General features: G+C 37.6%; 1 protein-coding gene across 3 annotated transcripts in view; it reads left to right on the top strand.

Moving 5' to 3' along the window:
• Positions 1-18,930, top strand: part of RSPRY1 (ring finger and SPRY domain containing 1) — a 35,479-nt gene that overhangs the window by 10,840 nt on the left and 5,709 nt on the right. For all 3 annotated transcript variants that reach the window (XM_032195663.1, XM_032195666.1, XM_032195665.1), the window contains exons 3-13: positions 2,133-2,626; positions 6,465-6,517; positions 7,974-8,086; positions 10,762-10,888; positions 12,292-12,350; positions 13,414-13,480; positions 14,176-14,307; positions 15,197-15,312; positions 15,897-16,040; positions 17,071-17,182; positions 18,164-18,266. In XM_032195663.1, the coding sequence (XP_032051554.1) occupies positions 2,280-2,626; positions 6,465-6,517; positions 7,974-8,086; positions 10,762-10,888; positions 12,292-12,350; positions 13,414-13,480; positions 14,176-14,307; positions 15,197-15,312; positions 15,897-16,040; positions 17,071-17,182; positions 18,164-18,266 (1,373 nt within the window). In that variant the 5' untranslated portion in view covers positions 2,133-2,279. The remainder of the gene's footprint in view (positions 1-2,132; positions 2,627-6,464; positions 6,518-7,973; positions 8,087-10,761; positions 10,889-12,291; positions 12,351-13,413; positions 13,481-14,175; positions 14,308-15,196; positions 15,313-15,896; positions 16,041-17,070; positions 17,183-18,163; positions 18,267-18,930) is intronic.

The raw sequence follows: 18,930 nt of genomic DNA, 5'->3' as shown, positions 1-18,930 counted from the left end.
TTTAATCATGCTTAATATTGCCAGGCGGAAAACCCAGGTCTCAGTAATCAGTTTTGATCTTGACATCTCTATTTTTGTTTCCTTTGGTAGGCTTCTGGTCCTTGCTGATCACTAAAATACAGCTTTTTCATACTCATTTTGATGGGGTTTGACAAAGTAGATTCACTGTGTTAACGTTTTCATATGTTATGGAACAATCTTTACACAATATTTACAGATTCTTAATCCATAACACTAATAATGCCGTTTTGATCTTCAGAATTGTTATTAAAACACCCATACATTATTTGGATACCTAAATACATTTTTTTTCCTAGAAAGGCGTATTTTATGTTTAGTGTAACTACCTATTCCTTAAAATAGGTGAGATTTTCTTAGTTTTGTTTGTTTTTTATGGTGGGGTGTGCTTTTTGCTTGCTTTCAAAAGTCATTTGAACAAGTCTGGCTGTGATCTTACACAATTGAGCTTAAGATCTATGCAGTCTCTATTGGCGCTCTTATGTCTATGGTTTACTTTCTGACTGAGAAGGTAACAAATGTCTTGGCCCAGGTGGAAGAGCTGAGCCTGCAGTCCCACCTCTTGCTGTGATCAAACTGCTTAGAGAATAAGGCAAGCATGCTGTGATACTGAAACTATTTTAATGATCGGTGGTTTAGAAGATTCTTGAACCGTAAATCAAGATCTTGTATTTATGACATTTAATATCACTTGATGCACTTTGTTTTCCTAGTTAGCCTTCAGTTACCTTAATAGTGAACTTTTCAGTGTACTGAAGGTAATGTACTTAAAACATATAGAAGAGTGTGAGAGCTTCTTTGAAGTGCTTTTTCAGTGACAGCTTTCCATTCAAATACTTAATGTAATGCTTACTCCTACAACTGGTGTCTGGCTTCCCAAATAATATGGTCATAATCTTGCCCCAGATGGCAGCTAGCAATTGCCTGTTGGCTGAGTTGGTAAGGGGCCTTTTGTATTCGAAAGGCTGTAATTGCTTTCAACTTTCTTTTGGTTTTATGCTGCTACATGTTTGTTATATAATTTTAAAACAGTAATAACCTGATATTCATCATTTTAGCTTTCATGTTAATGCACGTTATTGTTTAAAAAAAAAAAAATTTGTCTTGAAAATAACTTATTTATCCTGACATGCTTGGAGTACCCAAGCAGTGAAAAGATGTCTTTAAGGCTTTATTTTAGTCGAGTTTTTATATAACGTTATATACAAGTATATACCCTATGGCTTGAAAAATCACCTTATGATCAGGCAGTGTTTTGAACACTCTTGATCTTGCTAGCATTCTTGATTCAGTGATGTGTAGGGACTGTGCTACAATCCTTGTTACTACTGGGCCTGTATTCTATCCAAACCCTTTGAATTAAGAACATAAGAATGATTGAATTATTCTTGATTCTCAAAAATGGAAGACTGACTTCGTGCTAGAACTCAAAAATCATCCAACTTGCACAGAAAACACCCCTTTACAAATCTCAGATTTGTAGGCATTAAAATGGTGCTTGTAATACTTATACTTTGGGGTCAGTACTTGGTGCATCTTTGGATGAGGATCCAATTGATGTAAGCACGTTCTGAAAAAATGTTTATACACAGATGGACTAAACACGTGGTCACTGCTAAATCTATTCTTTGTTGTGATAGGCCACAACTGCATGTTTAGTTCTGTAGAACTTCATCTGTCTTGTAGGATCTGTCTGGAAATCATGTTGAATATTCCTAGTATGAAATGAGATTCTTAAATGTGCAGCTTTTAGTTGAGTCTGAACAGTATGTCTTTAGACAGCAAGAGAAAATGAAACTGGTTTGTTAATACTTAAAGGGTGGTGGTGCACTAGGCTTAAGGACAAAGCTGTACCTCTGTAGCCAAAAAAAGTGGAAAATAACAGGTTGTATAAAAAAATAAAGGGGGTAGAGGGAGTGGGCTACTTAACCAGTGATCTTCCTGCTCTTCCTCATCCATCCTTTTTCCCTACCCCAGTAGACTTCAGATGCAAACAGTATGTTTCCAAGGTATTTTCCTAGGTACACCAAGACTAGTTCTGTTTACTAATATGAGAACTCTATTATTTATTAGAAGTAGTAACACTGACTCTTGTTTTGGGTTTGCTTTTTCAGACCTCCTTCTGGATGACCAATGTGTATTTTAACCAATTGTATCGGAAACTAAGCCTCCAACTTCCCATTCATTCCAGCTGATAGCAACGCATATAATGCAAACACAATTCACAGGATCACACAAACATTACTCTTAAAACTTTCTAGATGATTGTAGTTGCTTTCCTTGTGTTCTATGCTAGCAGAAGCCTTTTTCAAGGTTTACTGTTGACTCTAGAGCACCGCGTTCCCCGTTTACTGGGAGCTTTGGGGGCTTGCAATATGGGAAACTCGTGTGTTTGCCGTGATGACAGTGGAGCAGAAGACAACGTGGAATCTCAGAATCGACAAACAGAGAGCAGTAGAGTACGTGTACCTGAAGCAAGAAGCCACCCAAGGGACCCTGTCCGGCCACCTAGGAGAGGTCGAGGGCCTCATGAACCAAGAAGGAAAAAACAGAATGTGGATGGGCTAGTACTTGACACACTGGCTGTAATTCGGACGTTAGTAGATAAGTAAGTACCACCTCAAGGAATAATTCAACATGAATGAAAAATACAATGTTCTTGTCTCCTCTCAAACTGTGACTCCATCCTCTCACCGATCTGCACCTGGCCCTCCCTGAAGCAGCAGCGTGTTTCCATCTGGAGGCTTAGGAGAGCAGCACCTTTCCTAGGTAATAGACGTAGCTCCTGAGCGTCCAGGTACAGACTCTTGCAGGAGCTGAGGAGCTTTCTCACAGTTCCTGTGCGGGCCTACACCCAGATGGGATGAGGAGCGGGCTCAGTATTGCTTGCCTGGTATAGGTATACAGGTTAGGAAGCAAAAAAATCTTCTAGAGCTTGAGAACTTATGTCCTAAAAATTGATTGTTAAGCGAAGTTTCTGTTTTCAGGCTGTATGTACTACTTTGGAAATGATTAAGCAAAACTGAGAGCTTTGTTTGATCTTTGTTAGTTTGTGTAAACAGACCAAGGTTTTCTTTCTGCCTGTAAGTCTACTTCTTAAAGACTGCACATTGTGACTGTTCAGCTTATGATCCCAGTACTGCATTCCTTGCATGCTCAAAGCATCCACTGAGGGCATGTGGGATATTTATGGATAGATCCTTCTTTTAGTGTTGTTTTTTCTTTTGCATTGCTTTTTACAGACCGCTATAAAAGGACCTCAAAAGTGAAGGATTAAGGTAGCTCATCACTTTTGGGTTAGGTGCAGGTTAGGAACCGGAAAGACGACAACAGAAAGAAAAACACTCTTGTAGCTTTGTAACGGGATTCAATTTAAGTTGGATGAGGCTCAGGACAAAATGAGCCGTGATTCATATACCTGTATCCTTGTTCTCAAATATGCCTACAGAGGAGGAGTCTTCCTGTTGTAAAATGCTTTAAATGAAAATACCAGGACTTTTCTCCTGAAAACTTAAATTTAAGAGGGAGTGTGTATGTTTCAGGATTTTGGTTGTGAGTGGTTGGGGTTTATTTTATTTTTTATCTTATTGTCGGGGTCAGTCTTCAAACCATTAAGTTAAAATTGTGCAAAAATTTTGAAAGCCTTTTCCTAATTTCAAATGCCTTTTCCTTTCAGCTAAGTTCATCTCCATAAGCTGTTTCACAGCATTTTTGTGCCTAGTTGATTCTGTTGGTCTTGCAAACAATTCTGTTAATCTTGTAAGCACTTTGCTTTGATACTGAACAGTAATAAGCATAGTTATGTCACTGATCCTAGAGTCCTGTTTCTTACAAATTCTTGAAGATATATCTTTTTTTGGTATTAACTCAATGAAATACTTCCTTAGACTCTCACAGTCGTGTAGGTTGGAAGGGACTCCATAAGTTCAGCTACTCAAGCCTGCTACTTAAAACCCAGCCCTAGTTAGAGCAGGTGACTTGGGCCACTTCAAGCACTGAATGTTTCCAGAAAATCTCCATTTCTTACCCTTCTTTGGGTCCCTGTTCCAGTGTACCCTGACCCTCCTAATGGTTTAAATAAATCTTCTGCTTGTATACCATGTTCTTAACCAGCACAGCAGCCCTTTGCTCGACACACTCCGTTACAATGCCTTCTTCATACTGAGGAACCCAAAAATAGGCACAGTACTCCAGACGCTGTCTCACAAGCACCATATGGCTATAGTGGTATGTTAGTTGCCCTTGCTTAATATTAAGGCTGTTGATAAGGCACATCTGGTCTTGCAAATAGTCACAGCCAAATAGTACAAGGTCTTGCAGACTCTCTCTTCTATGTGACAAAGACCTATGGCTGTGAAGTATGGGGGAACCTCTTCATGAGACAGATTATCTAAATGTTCCTGAAAAAAAGCTTAAGGAACCTTCCTGTGAGACTTCATCATGGCCCTTTTTAGGTTATAGGAATAAACAGTGTGGGGAGGGAGGAGGGATCCATTTCTGGAAACTGTTTTTCTGTGTGAGTTTGTAGGGATAAGTATGTGCCATTATCACCTGTTCCTCCTAGAGCTGGATTTTTTTGGAAACACTGAAGCTGAAACAGAAGGAGATGGTAGTGAAAATGACAAACTTCATGTCAAAAACCATGCCCAGATAAATCAAAATGGAAACATGTCAGTAACAGTAGTTGGAAATACAGACTTCAGTGTGGTAAGACAGATGTAAAGAGGCAAAGATATGAGCCTGGAGAATGGAAGGCAAAACCCTTTTTATTTTTTTAATTCTTTAGTGAAAATAATAGATGGGGATGCTCTGAGATAAATTGTAGATTAAGTTGTTGTACTGTGATCTACAATGAACCATTGCTTTCTGTGTTTATTGCTTGGGATTAAAAAAGAAAAACAGTCTGGATCCAAAGTATATGGTGGCTGCTTTTTGTTCCTCTTGTCTAGAGATCTCCTTTCTAGAAGGAAAGGAGTGAGGTTTCATTTCCTAGCCTCAAAAGAATAAATACTTATTTTTGGAGTTTATCCCAAGTGCTGCTTTACAAATTGAAATATTGGCAAAATTACTTTGTTTTGTTTCCAAATATGAGGAAGGTGGGTGCTGGAAGGGATGTTTAGAAATTCAGTGGTTAAAATGGCAAGTGAGTTGAACAAGACTCCTTTGCTCAGTGCTAGTAATGTTAACACCTGCTATGCATAAGAGAACCAGAAAATCTTGCTGATAAAAATGTCATTCTTTTTATCACAGCCTTTACGTGCAGTCTGTGGTGTTTTTTTTCTTTCTTTAAAGAGTCTTAACTGTTTTTCTTGAGATAATTCGGCTTGCATCATTGCACTACTTTTTCCTGCTGGTGAGATAAGTTTCCAGATGGAAGGTGAAGAGATGCTTGGGGGGAGAAAAAAAAATGTTTCAAATGTTAAAGCAATATAAAAGTGTAAAGTTTCACATTTGCATTTTCTTGTGGAAATAATGACTAGAGAATGTTGAGGTTTTGGTAAGAAAAGCATGCATTTTTATCCTATAATCAATCAAACCTAAGACTTTTCTATAATTAATTCCTTCAAAGTAGGTAGCTTTGTTATCTGTATAATTAACCTGTGTTGAAACTTTCTAAAATTTATCAGTGCTTAGCACTTCCAGTTTCATTTCAAAGGCATGTAATAAATTGATTGTGGAACGTATCATTCTGAGCCTGGGATTAGTTCATAAATCTTAAGTAGCACTGAGCAAAGCGTTTAGGATATGTTGCTGCATAAACCTTTCTGGTACTGGAGATACCTAGTTAACAGAGTTTTGGAGACCTTGCATTAGGTACTTATTTGAGCAGGAACTCTTATTAAAATAAGAGGACCTGGCAATAGGTTCTTGCCCCTGCTCTGACAAACCAAATTGAGATACTAATCTAATGGATTTTTATTTTTTTCCTATGTTGGAAAAGGAATTGCATTAAATATCCTCTCTTAAACTGTCTTAATGATGTCCTACTGCTCTTGTTATTGAGTTTGTAGTGTATGATGCTGCTAGACAGCAGGCTTTTCAGTTTAGGGGGAAAATTCAACAATGTTTCTGGAAAAAGTATGTTTATGGTGTGTCCCTTGTACACTGCTCTTGATATGCTTCAAGACCTCTGAAATGGTCTCTTGTTACATATTCTGAGGAACTTTGCTGATGAATAGCAGTTAAGTCTAGGTATTATGTTTAGCTTTAGACATTTAAGTATGGATAACAATTTCATGTATCAGCTATTGTAGATAGGCGGATGTTGACTTTAAACCAGAAGAAGGCTTAAATCTCATCTTTGTTTTGGATCTGAAAATAGCATTAGCACTTTGCTGCCTATGTAACTTTCTCTTTGTTAAATATTTACTGGATTCATTTTCTGTCTGTGTATTGTTACATTGATGGTTGTGCATAAATTTTGACCTCTGTAATATCTCTTTCAGTGACCAGGAGCCTCCTTATTCAATGATCACGTTGCATGAAATGGCAGAAACAGGTATCAAGGCACTGTGTTGGGCATTTCAGTTGTGACTCCACAGGAAAAAACCAGCACTGTTTTCTTTGCAAAATAATTGTACTGCTAGCATGTATTTTATCAATTTGCTGTAGCTCTAGGAACTCGGACTCCAAAATGTAATTCTGTCCTTCTGAAGATTCACTGAGCTGACAGTATCTGAGTTTTTTGAACTCAGTTACACTTCCTGCATGAGCTCCCCAGAAGCAGCCAACTGGCTCCCAAGCACACTGTAATAGCATTAAACCACAAGCCACAAAGAATCTGTTTGCACTAGGGCAGAACCAGCCCATATATGTAGACATCGTTTAAACGCTTGGGTTTCGGTGTTGCCAAATAGTACATTCTTTAATAGTACATATTTTTTGTCTAGGGTTTTTACTGTCCTTAGATCTCAGTTTTATTGATATGTTTGTTCAAAGTCCATACCCAAGTTCTTCTGCAAGCCAAGCTGTGTCCATATGAGAGTTGCTTTACCTCTGTTATGGCAGGTGCAACTCACCCAACTCAAGACCTCCACCAGAATTCTGGTTGAGGTGAATTATGGCTCTTAATAGAATTGGTATTGGTACCAGAAAATATTACTGTATTAAAATAAGTTAACCTCGTTAACTGGTACAGGAATTAAGTAAAAAGTTTTTTGGGGTAATGTGCTAACAAATTTCAATACTTTGTTTTATATTTACTTATCATTGTGGAAGGCAACACAAAGTCTCTTCTAACCTCACTCGCTTCTATGCAGATGCAGACTCAATTACCTCTAATTTTACTCCTAATGCAACTTTTTTCTTGTAAATCCAAATCTGTTTACTTTTTTTTTTTTAGTAGTTTAACGTCTGTAGGTAAACAACAATTTGCATATAAGTAGAATGCCTTGGCTACTCACTAAACAATGAGAGTTGTTCAGTTTGAAATCAGATTTTCTTTGGAAGTCCAGGCATAGGACAAGCCAATGCAGTTCCTCCAAGGTCTTGTGTTACTTGAGGGAATTCAGGAAGGATGCTCTTTCTCCTGACCACGAGTGTCTTTTCAGTGTCATCATGAGTGCAGCATTCAACACTTAGAGTTGATGTTGCACACTGAACTCCTGAGTTACTACACAGGGGCAAAGTGCTTGTCCATAGTGGTCATGAGTGTTTCTTTCTAATTTTAGTGGAAACTAAAGTATGCTCTGGCCTGGGCAGGACTGTTCTCCAAACAATAGCTGTATACTATTGCCCAAGCTGCTGTAAACTTTTTTCTCCCCTTGAAATTTGACATCCAAGCTACTGCAAACTAAGACATTGATGCAAAATATAAAGCATTTTTTCCTAGTTCATGTAAAATCACTGTGTAATTTTAATGATTGAAAACTTAAATTTACATATGCTGATGTATTTTGAACGCTTCAGAATTGCAATGTTAATTCTAAATGTTACTTCTGTTTTGTGGTTGACAGATGAAGGCTGGTTGGAAGTTGTCCAGTCTTTAATTAGAGTTATTCCACTAGAAGATCCACTGGGACCAGCTGTTATAACGCTACTACTTGATGAATGTCCGTTGCCAACAAAAGTAAGTTGAAGCAATATGTTTTTATCTGCGAATGAATTTCAGTTATTCATGGTTGCCACTCCCATGATAGCTTCTGGGTGGGTTTAATCAGTGATACAAGACTGTTAGCCGTTCAGAAAATGGGTGTAACTTGTAACTTTGAGTAATTTGTGGTGGCTTGTTATCTAATTGGTATTTAATGGTAGAAGCAGTGTAGAGGAAAATGAAAAGGCAGTGGTCCCCAGGGAAAAACAAGGCATTTGGTCCTTGGCTGCTTCGATTGTTCTCCTCTCCTGCCATGTGGTATGCATACTGTACAATAAGTACGTATGGATGCTGCAAAAGCAGGACAAGTTCTGCTGTTTTTTCTCAAGTTATGAAAGATGCATGTGTACAAGTCACTGTTTAGTTATTCCTTCCTTGCTATGTGCAGTAAATGCAACGTAACTGGGTGTCTGATGTTAAATGACATTTTAACTATGTTAGGGTAGGTGCAACTCACCCAACGCAAGACCTCCACCAGAATTCTGGTTGAGAAATTTATGGCTCTTGATAGAATTGGTGTTGGTACCAGAAAATGTTACTATATTAAAATAAGTTAACCTCATTAACTATTACAGCAGTTAAGTAAAAAGTTTTAGATATGGTTTGGCGGATTTGAATGCTGAACTGGCTTTGGATGAAAAGGTGATCCATGGTCTTCATACTTTGCTGGTACATGTACCTTCACAACTGATTCAAGGTGCTAACCATTGAACATCATGATTTTACAGAGCACTTGACTTTCTTTAAATGCTTGCTACTTTCTCATTTCATCTGAAACAGGTGATGACATTACAGCTTTCATTGCATCTACTACTTATGCTTCCACTTTTAGTTTTCAATTTGCATTGTTATGGATATGAAGTGATAGCTTTTGTCTTGCATAAATGTGAGTGGCTGGAGAGTTGGTGGAACTCTCATCTTCAAACACCTTTTTTCCTATAGGTTATTGGGGAAAGTCGTCTGAGACTTAATTACGTGTTAAATATTGTATAATTGCTGTCATAGGCAGTGAAATGATTACTGAAAACAAAATATGACTAGAAATTTTGCCTGGTTTGAAAAACAAATTAGGGAATTGAGACCACTGAATGCTTTATATTACTTTTTTCAGCTGTACAATGTAGTTGTTAATCATCTGATTTGTATTTCAAAAGCTTCATCATTTTTATTTAGGTACTTAAATTTTAAGGACTTGGCTGCGAAATAGTTGACCTTAAGACAGAGGGAACAAGATGCCTCCTTCTGGGGTTACTCTGAGGCCTCTTTCTTGTGCAATCTCCTTACAGCACAATGAAGTGCAAGGAGTAACAGCTGTAGGATCTGCAGGTCATGTGCAGCCTAGTAAAGTGTCTGTTCACTTTTTGCCTATTCAAAGTTTAAGTCAGTGCCCAACTTCTATTACAGCTAGAGAACAGTAGCAAGCTGTTTTTAATGTTATTTTGTTACAGTGGGCTGTAAAGTCTGTAGAATTAAAATGGCAGCACAGTAAGCTGTTTAGACTAAAGTCTTTATTTAACTCAAAGTAGTTGATCTCTGTGAAAGTTCTAATAGTGGCTAAAAGCAGTACAGGGTATGTCAAGAATCTAATTTTAGTTAGGCTTTTCCATCCTGAGTCTCTAGTGCAGTCATCCTTTTCTTTTTCGCTTTCTTTCCACTTACTGTCAGTCCTGTTCATCACTTCTGTTTTTGTGGCTTTTCTTTTGGGGAAAATGACTACTATTCTGTTATCACCGTACAAATATCAGTCAAGTGAAGAAAATTAAGTGTGGATCAGAACACAGCTCACAAAGCATGTAAGCATCCAATTTTGGCAGTACTGTTTCTTTATTCAAATGGCCTTCTGATGACTTCAATATGAGAAGTACTATTTTAATTATATCATAGCCTGAGAATATGCTGTTTATATCTGAATCAGCTGAAACTTTTATGAAGTCTGGAAAGTTGAGGGGAATTTGAACATCTGGGGGGGCAGGGTTCTCTGTAGGATAACTTGGCTCTAGATTAACCCCTACCTACCCTGGAAATGAGGGTTGTGAGCTAGACTTATCTTGAATTTTATCCATACCATGCTGTCTGAATGAAGCAAGTCAAAGCACGGCACTTTAAATTTATCACCTTCATTGTTATTGTGTAGTGTGACTATAGGACTATAGAAAGATATTTATGTTCTGAAGGATCTGTTTATGACATCTTGTGAAGCTGACAGCATCCTAAATTGTTGATGGGGTTGTGGGCTTTCTTTGGCAGGTCTCTTTAGTCCTGAATTATTTATTCAAGAAAAGGAGTGAGTTTCAGGGCACTTAAAACTGATTAGGTAGCAATACTGCCATAGCTGCTGAATGAATACTAAGCAAAGAAATAATACCGAAATCCTCTTGCTATAGGAGCTCATATATGTCTGAAAGCATCCTATAGTTGTTAATCCATCAACTTGAATGGCCAACAATCTGGTGGCAATTTTAAAGTTACAACTCTTGGGAATATTGAACTTCTTGTCCTATCTTTTCTTTATTATATTTTTATCTTTGATAACATCCTATGTTGCCTCTAATGTGATGGTGATTTTAGTAGTATATTGTAAAAAATAATTTGTAGTATACAACATTACTGACACAGTTTTCCTGAATAAAGATTTGATTTTTCTTTTTCAGGATGCGTTACAAAAGCTAACTGAAATATTAAACTTAAGTGGAGCTGCTGCTTGTCAGGATGCTTGTCACCCTGCCAAACATCGGAATACAACTGCGGTACTGGGCTGTTTAGCAGAGAAGTTAGCAGGTAAAGTGATGGGATTATTCTGAAAGCTTGCTAAGCGCCTATTGCTTTAGCACCCATGGTGCAGACAACTCCAGAAACGTTTTTTAGAACCAAATAATGTTCTTCAATTGGGGGGATATTTTGTCTGACAGGTGTGACCAATTCTACTCCTTAATTAAAATGTTAGATTCAGCCATCAGTCACTAGCTTGGGTCTGAATGAGCCATTTACAGTCCCAGGTAGTTGGAAATTAATTATTTTGATGTTTGGTTATCAATTTGAAATGCATATGTTTGTGGATTGACACTTATGCTTACAATATGTGATTAAAAGACCAATAGGTAATTGGTCTTCTCTCAGCATTTACTCAGCCCTTTGAGAATTGCTGTGAACACACAGCTCTTTACTGATTTAATACTCCTGCCCATTGACTAGTCTTAGAGGCAGTGGAGAAAGATAGAAGAAAGATGCTGTTGCTGCTAAGGGTGTGTTTTCTTGTAGTTAACTGAAAATATTCACTGCTGTTACGTAGAATCCCAGCAACGTTGTTTTAAGGTGACTTTTCATATGGAACACTTTATGCCCTCTTACTTCCTAGTACCCTGCTGGAAACTGATGATTACATTTCCTTCCTGCTGATGGTCATCTTTCTATGTAGTTTTTAGCTTCTCCTCTGAAAGTGGACAGGAAAAGGAAATGAAGAAAGTGATTGTTTGGTATCACCTAATGGTTCTTAAAAACATAATTTTAGTATTTCTGTCAAAGTAAAGAACAAGGACAGGAAACATTTTATGTTGTAATACTTCCACTTTCTTGTTATAGTAAGTCACAATGAGATCCAATACCCTCTTTTTTTTTTCTTAGTGACCTTTGAACTTATCTCATTGCAGTAGCTCACACAGAAAACTTGGTAATGTGATGGTGGAGTCCACAAAATTTATTGGAGTTCAGAGATATTAGAGTTTGATTCCCTTGCAACTCTTTTGATTAAGCAAGCAACATTTCAGGACAGTTTTGTTAATTGGCAGCTTTCCACGGGGCTGTTGCAAATTGTATGATTAACTATCAAGTAGGCTATATTAGACACTTAGTTTTGCTTATTTTGAACTACTGATGAATGGAGCTAGTCTTTACACTTTCCCTGTGGAAGTAAAGGGGAGCCAGACTCTTCAGAAAAAAGTAAAGGGGAACCAGACTCCTAAAAAATAATGAGCATAAAAGTGTTAAGCAGAGGCTGATGGAGTCTTATTTCAAAAACTAAGTGTGGCTAGAAATGTCTCTCTTTATAGCAGGTAAAACAAATGTTTGTGATTGTAATAGTGTAGTTATTTGTATAGCAAATATTTGGAAACAATATTTCTTCTGTGCAATGATGGATATATGATAGTTCCCATGGATGGACTTAATTTGTGGTATTTTTACAGGTCCTGCAAGTATAGGCTTACTCAGCCCAGGCATACTAGAATATTTACTTCACAGCTTGGTAAGTGTCTTTGATCTTAATGTATGTATCTTGTATAGTATCCATACATAGCAATTAGAATGTTTTTGCTTGTTAGTTTTTCTGATTATTGTGAAAGGTTAGTTTAAAGAGTTGAGATTTAAGTTCAGAAAGGCCTAATGAAAATATTCCCCCCCAAAAAAATAAGGTACCTTGCTGCTACTTTTGAAGAAGTAATTCTGCCATTTGGTCTAGAAATGCCAGGCTTCTATTCAGTGCTCTTGAATCAGTGCTGAGGGCTAATAACTTAAAGGCAATTCTGATTCCACTTGTTAGGTCAGTGGCTTAGGTCTGGCACTGATGCATGTTGAAAAGATGGCCATTTTGAGGAGTCAGTCTAATATTCCTGGTTGGTTGACTTCAAGCTATTTGTTATGAACTCTTGGAAGGTGAAGCGAAAACTAGCACACCCTGTTTTGTACTTGGTCTGTTAGTTACATTTACTCTATCAGCTAGGAATGCTACTTAACGAAAGTACATCTGTGTATCCTGTCCCTTTCTCTCTCCATGCTCTCCCACAAACCTCCCTATTACCATGCTACATGAAGACTTTTCTTGTGTAGGGAACTCTGAAAACATAAGCATGAGATGAAATAATTTTCTAATCTTTTCTGAGAGAATTGAGTTTCTTCAGCCTGGAGAAAGAGGAGGCCAAGAGGGATGTTATAGCTCTCTAATGGCCCAATAAGAGGGTGTGGAGAAAATGGAGGCAGGCGCTCCTCAAAGGTGCATGTTTGGACATGAGGTAAAAGGCACAGGCTGGAACATAAACTGGAGACGTAAGGAAGAATATTCCATCATGACGGTGGCCAAATATTACACCAGGGTGTTGCAGTGAGGCTGTGGGTTCTCAACCTTTGGAGATACTCAGAAGTTCATAGGAAAGGCCCTGAGCAGCCTGACCTATTTGAACCAGCTGTTGACAGAAGGAGGGACTAGATGACCTGGGGAGGTATATTTCAACTTAAGACATTCAGTGAGAAATAGCTCTTTGTACCCTCTGTCATGTATTTATTAAATAAATTTTATTTCTGCCCATATTTAGAATTTCCAGTCTCATCCGACAGTGATGCTTTTTGCACTAATAGCACTGGAGAAGTTTGCACAAACAAGTAAGTATTGGCCTGATACTGCTCTTAATGGTAATAGAATGGCTTCTGCTGTGTGATTGTCACTTGTTTCATCTGATCACATTTGTTGTGAGTGTGAGAGACTGGAGCGGTAGGAACAAAAGCGTGGAAGAGAAATGTTGGTGCACTTGCAGGTCGGAAGAAATAGTTATTGCTGTAGTTGTCACCTACCCCTTAAAAACCTTGAGATTTTTCTGGAACTCAATACAGTCTGCATCAGTTAGAAATAGCTGCATAAAGACTTAAGACATCAAGGCCTTTGTTGCTGAAAGAAATCTATATTAAACAGATGAACAGCTATGATTGGGTGTCTACAGGCAGGAAAAAATATTGATATAACTACACCCCCACCCAGAAACTGAAGAGATTTGCTGAAACTCAGTCTGTCTTTATGTAGCAATTGCTACATAAAGCAATTTACGCTACGTGAAACGAAACCTTTGGGGAAAAAAAAACGTATTGAGAACAACCATGGTTTAATTGTCTATTGATGGTGTGGCTCCGTACAAAGAATTTATATATGTAATTACAAAGTTAACGTCATGTCTGCTTGGGAAAAGAACTTGATGCTGTTTGTAATGCTGTTTTTTTCCTATTGCATTTACTCAATGTTACTCTTTTTAACTAAACTTACTGTTAGTTTATAGAAATCATTCTTTTTTGCTTTTAAATTGCAGGTGAAAATAAAATGACAGTTTCTGAATCCTGCATTAGTGACCAACTGATCTTGCTAGAGAAATGGACGGATCATCCAGATTATTTAAAACGCCAGGTTGGATTCTGTGCCCAGTGGAGTTTAGACAATCTGTGTAGGTATAGTAAAAGGATAGATTCGTTTAATATTAAGCAATTCTCCAAAGACATAGAGGAGTGCTTTGCATTTCGCTTTGTATAAGCTCTTTTTATAAATATACCTGACTACATTTGTAACCGCTATCAAAAGAAAAAAAAAGAGGTGAATATATCCAGACTAATTGAATGGAAAATAAATTTTGGCAAGGAAAGCTTTTGTGAAAGGAAGTGGCTTGTACTCTGCAAATTGGGACTGGAATGAAACTACTTATTTTAACCATGTTTCCTGTAGCCCACATTTCAGCAGAGGTGCCAAGTAGCTAAACAGTGCTAGCTCTGTGTCTGGAACAGCTGGATTACTGATGATATCATGGTGGCAGTCACTACTGTGATCTTAGGCCAGCAGGGCATGGTCCCAAAGATTCTTTAAAGACACTTAAAGAAAATGTTCTTCTGATTAAGCATGAGAAGTAATTTGTCAAATCACTTTACTAGATCCGTCCTTTAGGATGACTAAAAATCATAAAATTCACTTGTTGAGTTGTGATTTGGAGGGCCCAGTAACTCCAAGGGCCTTATAGTTTCTAATGTGTTTTGGGACTTCTAAAGATGGAGAGTGACTCTTTGCTCAATCACATAAAGACATGACGAGGGAGAATGTTTTTAAACTAAAAGAGGGGACATTGAGATTAGAGATTCTGAGGACATTCTTCCAGAGTTCTGATGTTTAGAGGACATTTAACAGTATCATTGGAAGTGATACTGTTTTCATGGAGGCAAAATGTCAATATTTCATTCAGTTATGCCAAAAATGAACTGTGTCCCAATGCAATCAACTGTCAACATATGAAAGGTTCAAAATGAAGCTTTACTGCAGCAGTGATTCAAATTGCTTTTATTTTGCAGTTTTAAAAGAAGGCAGGCAGTTCACATACGAGAAGGTTGACTTGACCAACATTAGGGCTATGCTGAACAGCAATGATGTCAGTGAATACCTGAAGATCTCACCACATGGATTAGAGGTAGGATGTCACATCATGGCTTTGAATGGAAAAAAGTCTGAAGAAAAAGATGGGTTTTAACTACTTTTTTGGCTACTTGCTCCTGTGGTTTCCTAGAATTAAACTTCTCTGCCAGCTTTGTATAGTAAGCTTACTTTATGATGTTACAAACCTCTGATCAAGCTGACCTCTGTTGTAGAAATGTTCATAGTAGTGTCTGTATTCAGAAAAGTGAAGGTGCTTGTCAGCTCATTTTTCATTCATTTAAACTAAAACTGGTCACCAAAGTCTAATTCCTACTTCTTGTCCTATCTAATCCTGAGAAGTACGTAACAGCAGGATCCTTGTCTCAGCCATATTTTTGCTTCCCATGTTACTTTGTTTCTCTACTTTATAGATGAATTTCCATGTAACAGTGAATACCTTTAAGTTCTTCCTACCAAATGTTAGCTAACAGCCCCTGACTAAGGTGCCTTACCCACCTTGGTGCCTTAGCCTAATTGCGCTGGTGTATTCTTACACATGAGAAACTTGGTCCAGGAAAGGAAGGAGCTTATTTAAATGGTTGTTTTGTAGAAAATTAACTTCTGGTTTGGTTTTGGTAGGCTCGATGTGACGCCTCATCCTTTGAAAGCGTTAGATGTACATTCTGTGTTGATTCTGGAGTCTGGTACTACGAAGTTACAGTAATTACTTCGGGAGTGATGCAGATAGGATGGGCTACCAAAGACAGCAAGTTTCTCAATCATGTGAGTACACGTGGTATCAGCTAGATGATAATGTAACTTCAGTATTTCTCTACTTCCAACAGCTATGAAAAGAATACTGGTTATTCTGTGGCAGTAAGTGTGCACTTCTTTCCTTCAATTTTTCTGTACATTTGCAAAAATTTACTTATTTTGAATGTAGAGATGAGCATTTATACTGCTTATTTCTGATTATTATAGAAAGTCATTCTATAGCTGTCAAGTTATACTGGAATTACTGATGGTGTAACTTAAACAAACAACCCAAAAAAACTTCACAGACCTGTCCTGGGCACAGGCATTGATATTGAGTGTAATGGAAACTGTTTGAAATAAAAGGCAGTGTGTCCGCCTTTAGAATACTAAGAGGCTTAAAAGATTTTTCCCAATTACTATAAATGAGATTGGTGTGTTTATGTTTTTCTGCCTGCTTCCTGCTCAAGGTATGAAGACAGGAGATGTTACATCTGAGCCGGATGATTCCGTTGCAATGTTTGTTTTACTGGTGGCTAAATACTGATGGCATATAATTCCATCAGGCTTATACCTGAATGAGGGCGGCTGTCACTTGACAGGGACAGAATGTGACACAGCTAGTGAAGGGTCTGTGGGACTGTTCTTTGTGCTCCGTGTGTGCTGGTGATGCTTGGTTATCTCGTGAATGTCTATTACAAGCCTAATACTGGGACTTCAGGATAGGAGAGAAGTTGCACTCTTGTTGACTTCTTAAGCTACAAAAAGTTAACGTAATTATTTGGCTACTAGATCTGTGATCTTTAAATATAGGACAAGTTAGTAGACAATAGAAGTTGAGCTCATACAGTCTGAGAAATATTTCAGGGGGTGAGAGGGAGGTATTGTCTCCATCAAACTCCTTTTGATGTGAAAATGAAGCCAAGACTTCATTTGAAAAATGATTTTCAAGGGAAGAGATGGATGGGAACCCTTCCTACTCTTGGATGAATGGTTTAGCTGAATAAAAATAAAACTTAGCTCTTTTCAGACTGAAATACTTCCTTTTTTTTCCCTAAAGGAAGGCTATGGTATCGGGGACGATGAATACTCCTGTGCATATGATGGCTGCCGGCAGCTGATTTGGTATAATGCCAGAAGTAAACCACATTCCCATCCCTGTTGGAAAGAAGGTATTTGGTCCTGTCTTGTGCTTTTTGTCCTAACTGGATTTCTGCACATGGCTTGTCCTCTCGCAGAAATCTGGAGTACATAGTATTTTAGTGGCACGAAATAATTTTTGATGACTGATCCTGGTGATACTAAATGTTGAATAATTATGCCTGTGCTGTAATTTGTGCTATTAATTTGCAGTGTTTTAAAGGTACAAAACAGGCACCATGCTCTTGTTCCACCATGTGCATAAAGAGGGTCTTGTTAGTTAAATGCTCTTTATTTTCATAGGCAGAGTATGAATTGTAGCACCAATTAAAGCTGCTGGACTTCTTATTGGACTTTTCCTGGTATTTGTAGTGCTAGGAGAGAATTGAAATGATTCTTTCTGTGTTGAAACAGTTACTTAAAAGAAAGAAAGAAAAAAATCTATTTTAGAGATCAAGGTTAAGGAGGAGTTGTATAGTCTTACTTGCTTTAAATTCTTGGATAACTACTTGGACAGCAAAGCTGTGTTCTTGATCTTAGTTTTAAAATCTTGGTAGGGATCTATGTGTAAGCAATGCTTGTGTAAACTGTACCTTCTATTAAAATTTTCTCCCAATTTCTGGCTAAATTAACACATCTCTCAAATACATGGCACAAGCATTTAAAAAACTTAGCAACTATGTGTTCTGAAGGTATCTTCAACTGATGTTAAATTGTCCAAGACAGATGGGAAAAGCAGCTTTTTTTTTTTTTTTTTTGCTGGCTTTGGCTAATGCTCTGCAGTACTCCTGCAGCCATGTAATATTAGTGCCCTGGCAGACTAAAATACTTTTTTTATTATATTGTACTGTTTGTTTCTGCTAGTTACTGCCTGTACCACCTTGTGCTGTGTGCTTTCAAACAGTTCCTTCTTAGACAACTCAGAGTGAGATGTGATACTTTAAAGTAACTGTTTCAGCTATTGTCATTTAACATAACTGAACTGTTTAAATTATCTTTATTTTGCATGTAAGGAGACACAATAGGATTTCTACTGGACTTGCAAGAAAAGCAAATGATCTTCTATTTAAATGGAAACCAGCTTCCTGCGGAGAAGCAAGTATTTTCATCAGCTATGTAAGTATGCGTTCACTTGGAATAACAGTGGCCTGTATGGATAATAGTTATAATTATGTGAAACGTTTCCCCTTTGAAGTGTAAATTCACATTTGCTTACCTGAAACAATCATTAAGCAGGCTTCCCAAATGAAAGTTGCTTAGAAATTTAGTGACTAGGATAACATTTTACAAGTGGATTTCAGGATCCAACCAAATGCTTTAGAGTGCAGGTTCAACCCAATGTTTTGAACTGTCACACTGTAACAGCACTGAGGTGATACAAGGTTGTAGCAGAGATGAACAAACATCTAGTAGTGCTTGGGGAACTTTTGGTCTTTTTAAAAATAAAAGCCTTAGCCTTGTGAATTCTGAGGAGTGCATAAGAGCTTGCTGCAGTGCAATGAGGCCAGATCCTGTAGTAGTGCACTGAATATTCGTGGGAGGATGTCTCTAACAATACTACTGGAAACTGTTAGACTTTTTTTTTCAATCTCTGTTAAAATTAGCTCTGTCATGGAGAAGGTGAGCATTTCAGCTCTGAAAAGGTAAGCTGGAATGATACTTGAGAGAGGATTTTTATACAGCTTAATTAAACATTAGTACAGTAATATCCAGTTAGAAAGTATTGTAATAATTTCACTTATGTTTTCTCATTAAAGAGAAGTTCAAGCAAGATAGTAGC

This window comes from Aythya fuligula, chromosome 12 (assembly GCF_009819795.1).
Source record: "Aythya fuligula isolate bAytFul2 chromosome 12, bAytFul2.pri, whole genome shotgun sequence".
Classification (NCBI taxonomy): domain Eukaryota; kingdom Metazoa; phylum Chordata; class Aves; order Anseriformes; family Anatidae; genus Aythya; species Aythya fuligula.
The sequence above is the reverse complement of the archived record's forward strand: the minus strand, read 5'-3'. Positions and strand labels throughout refer to the sequence as shown.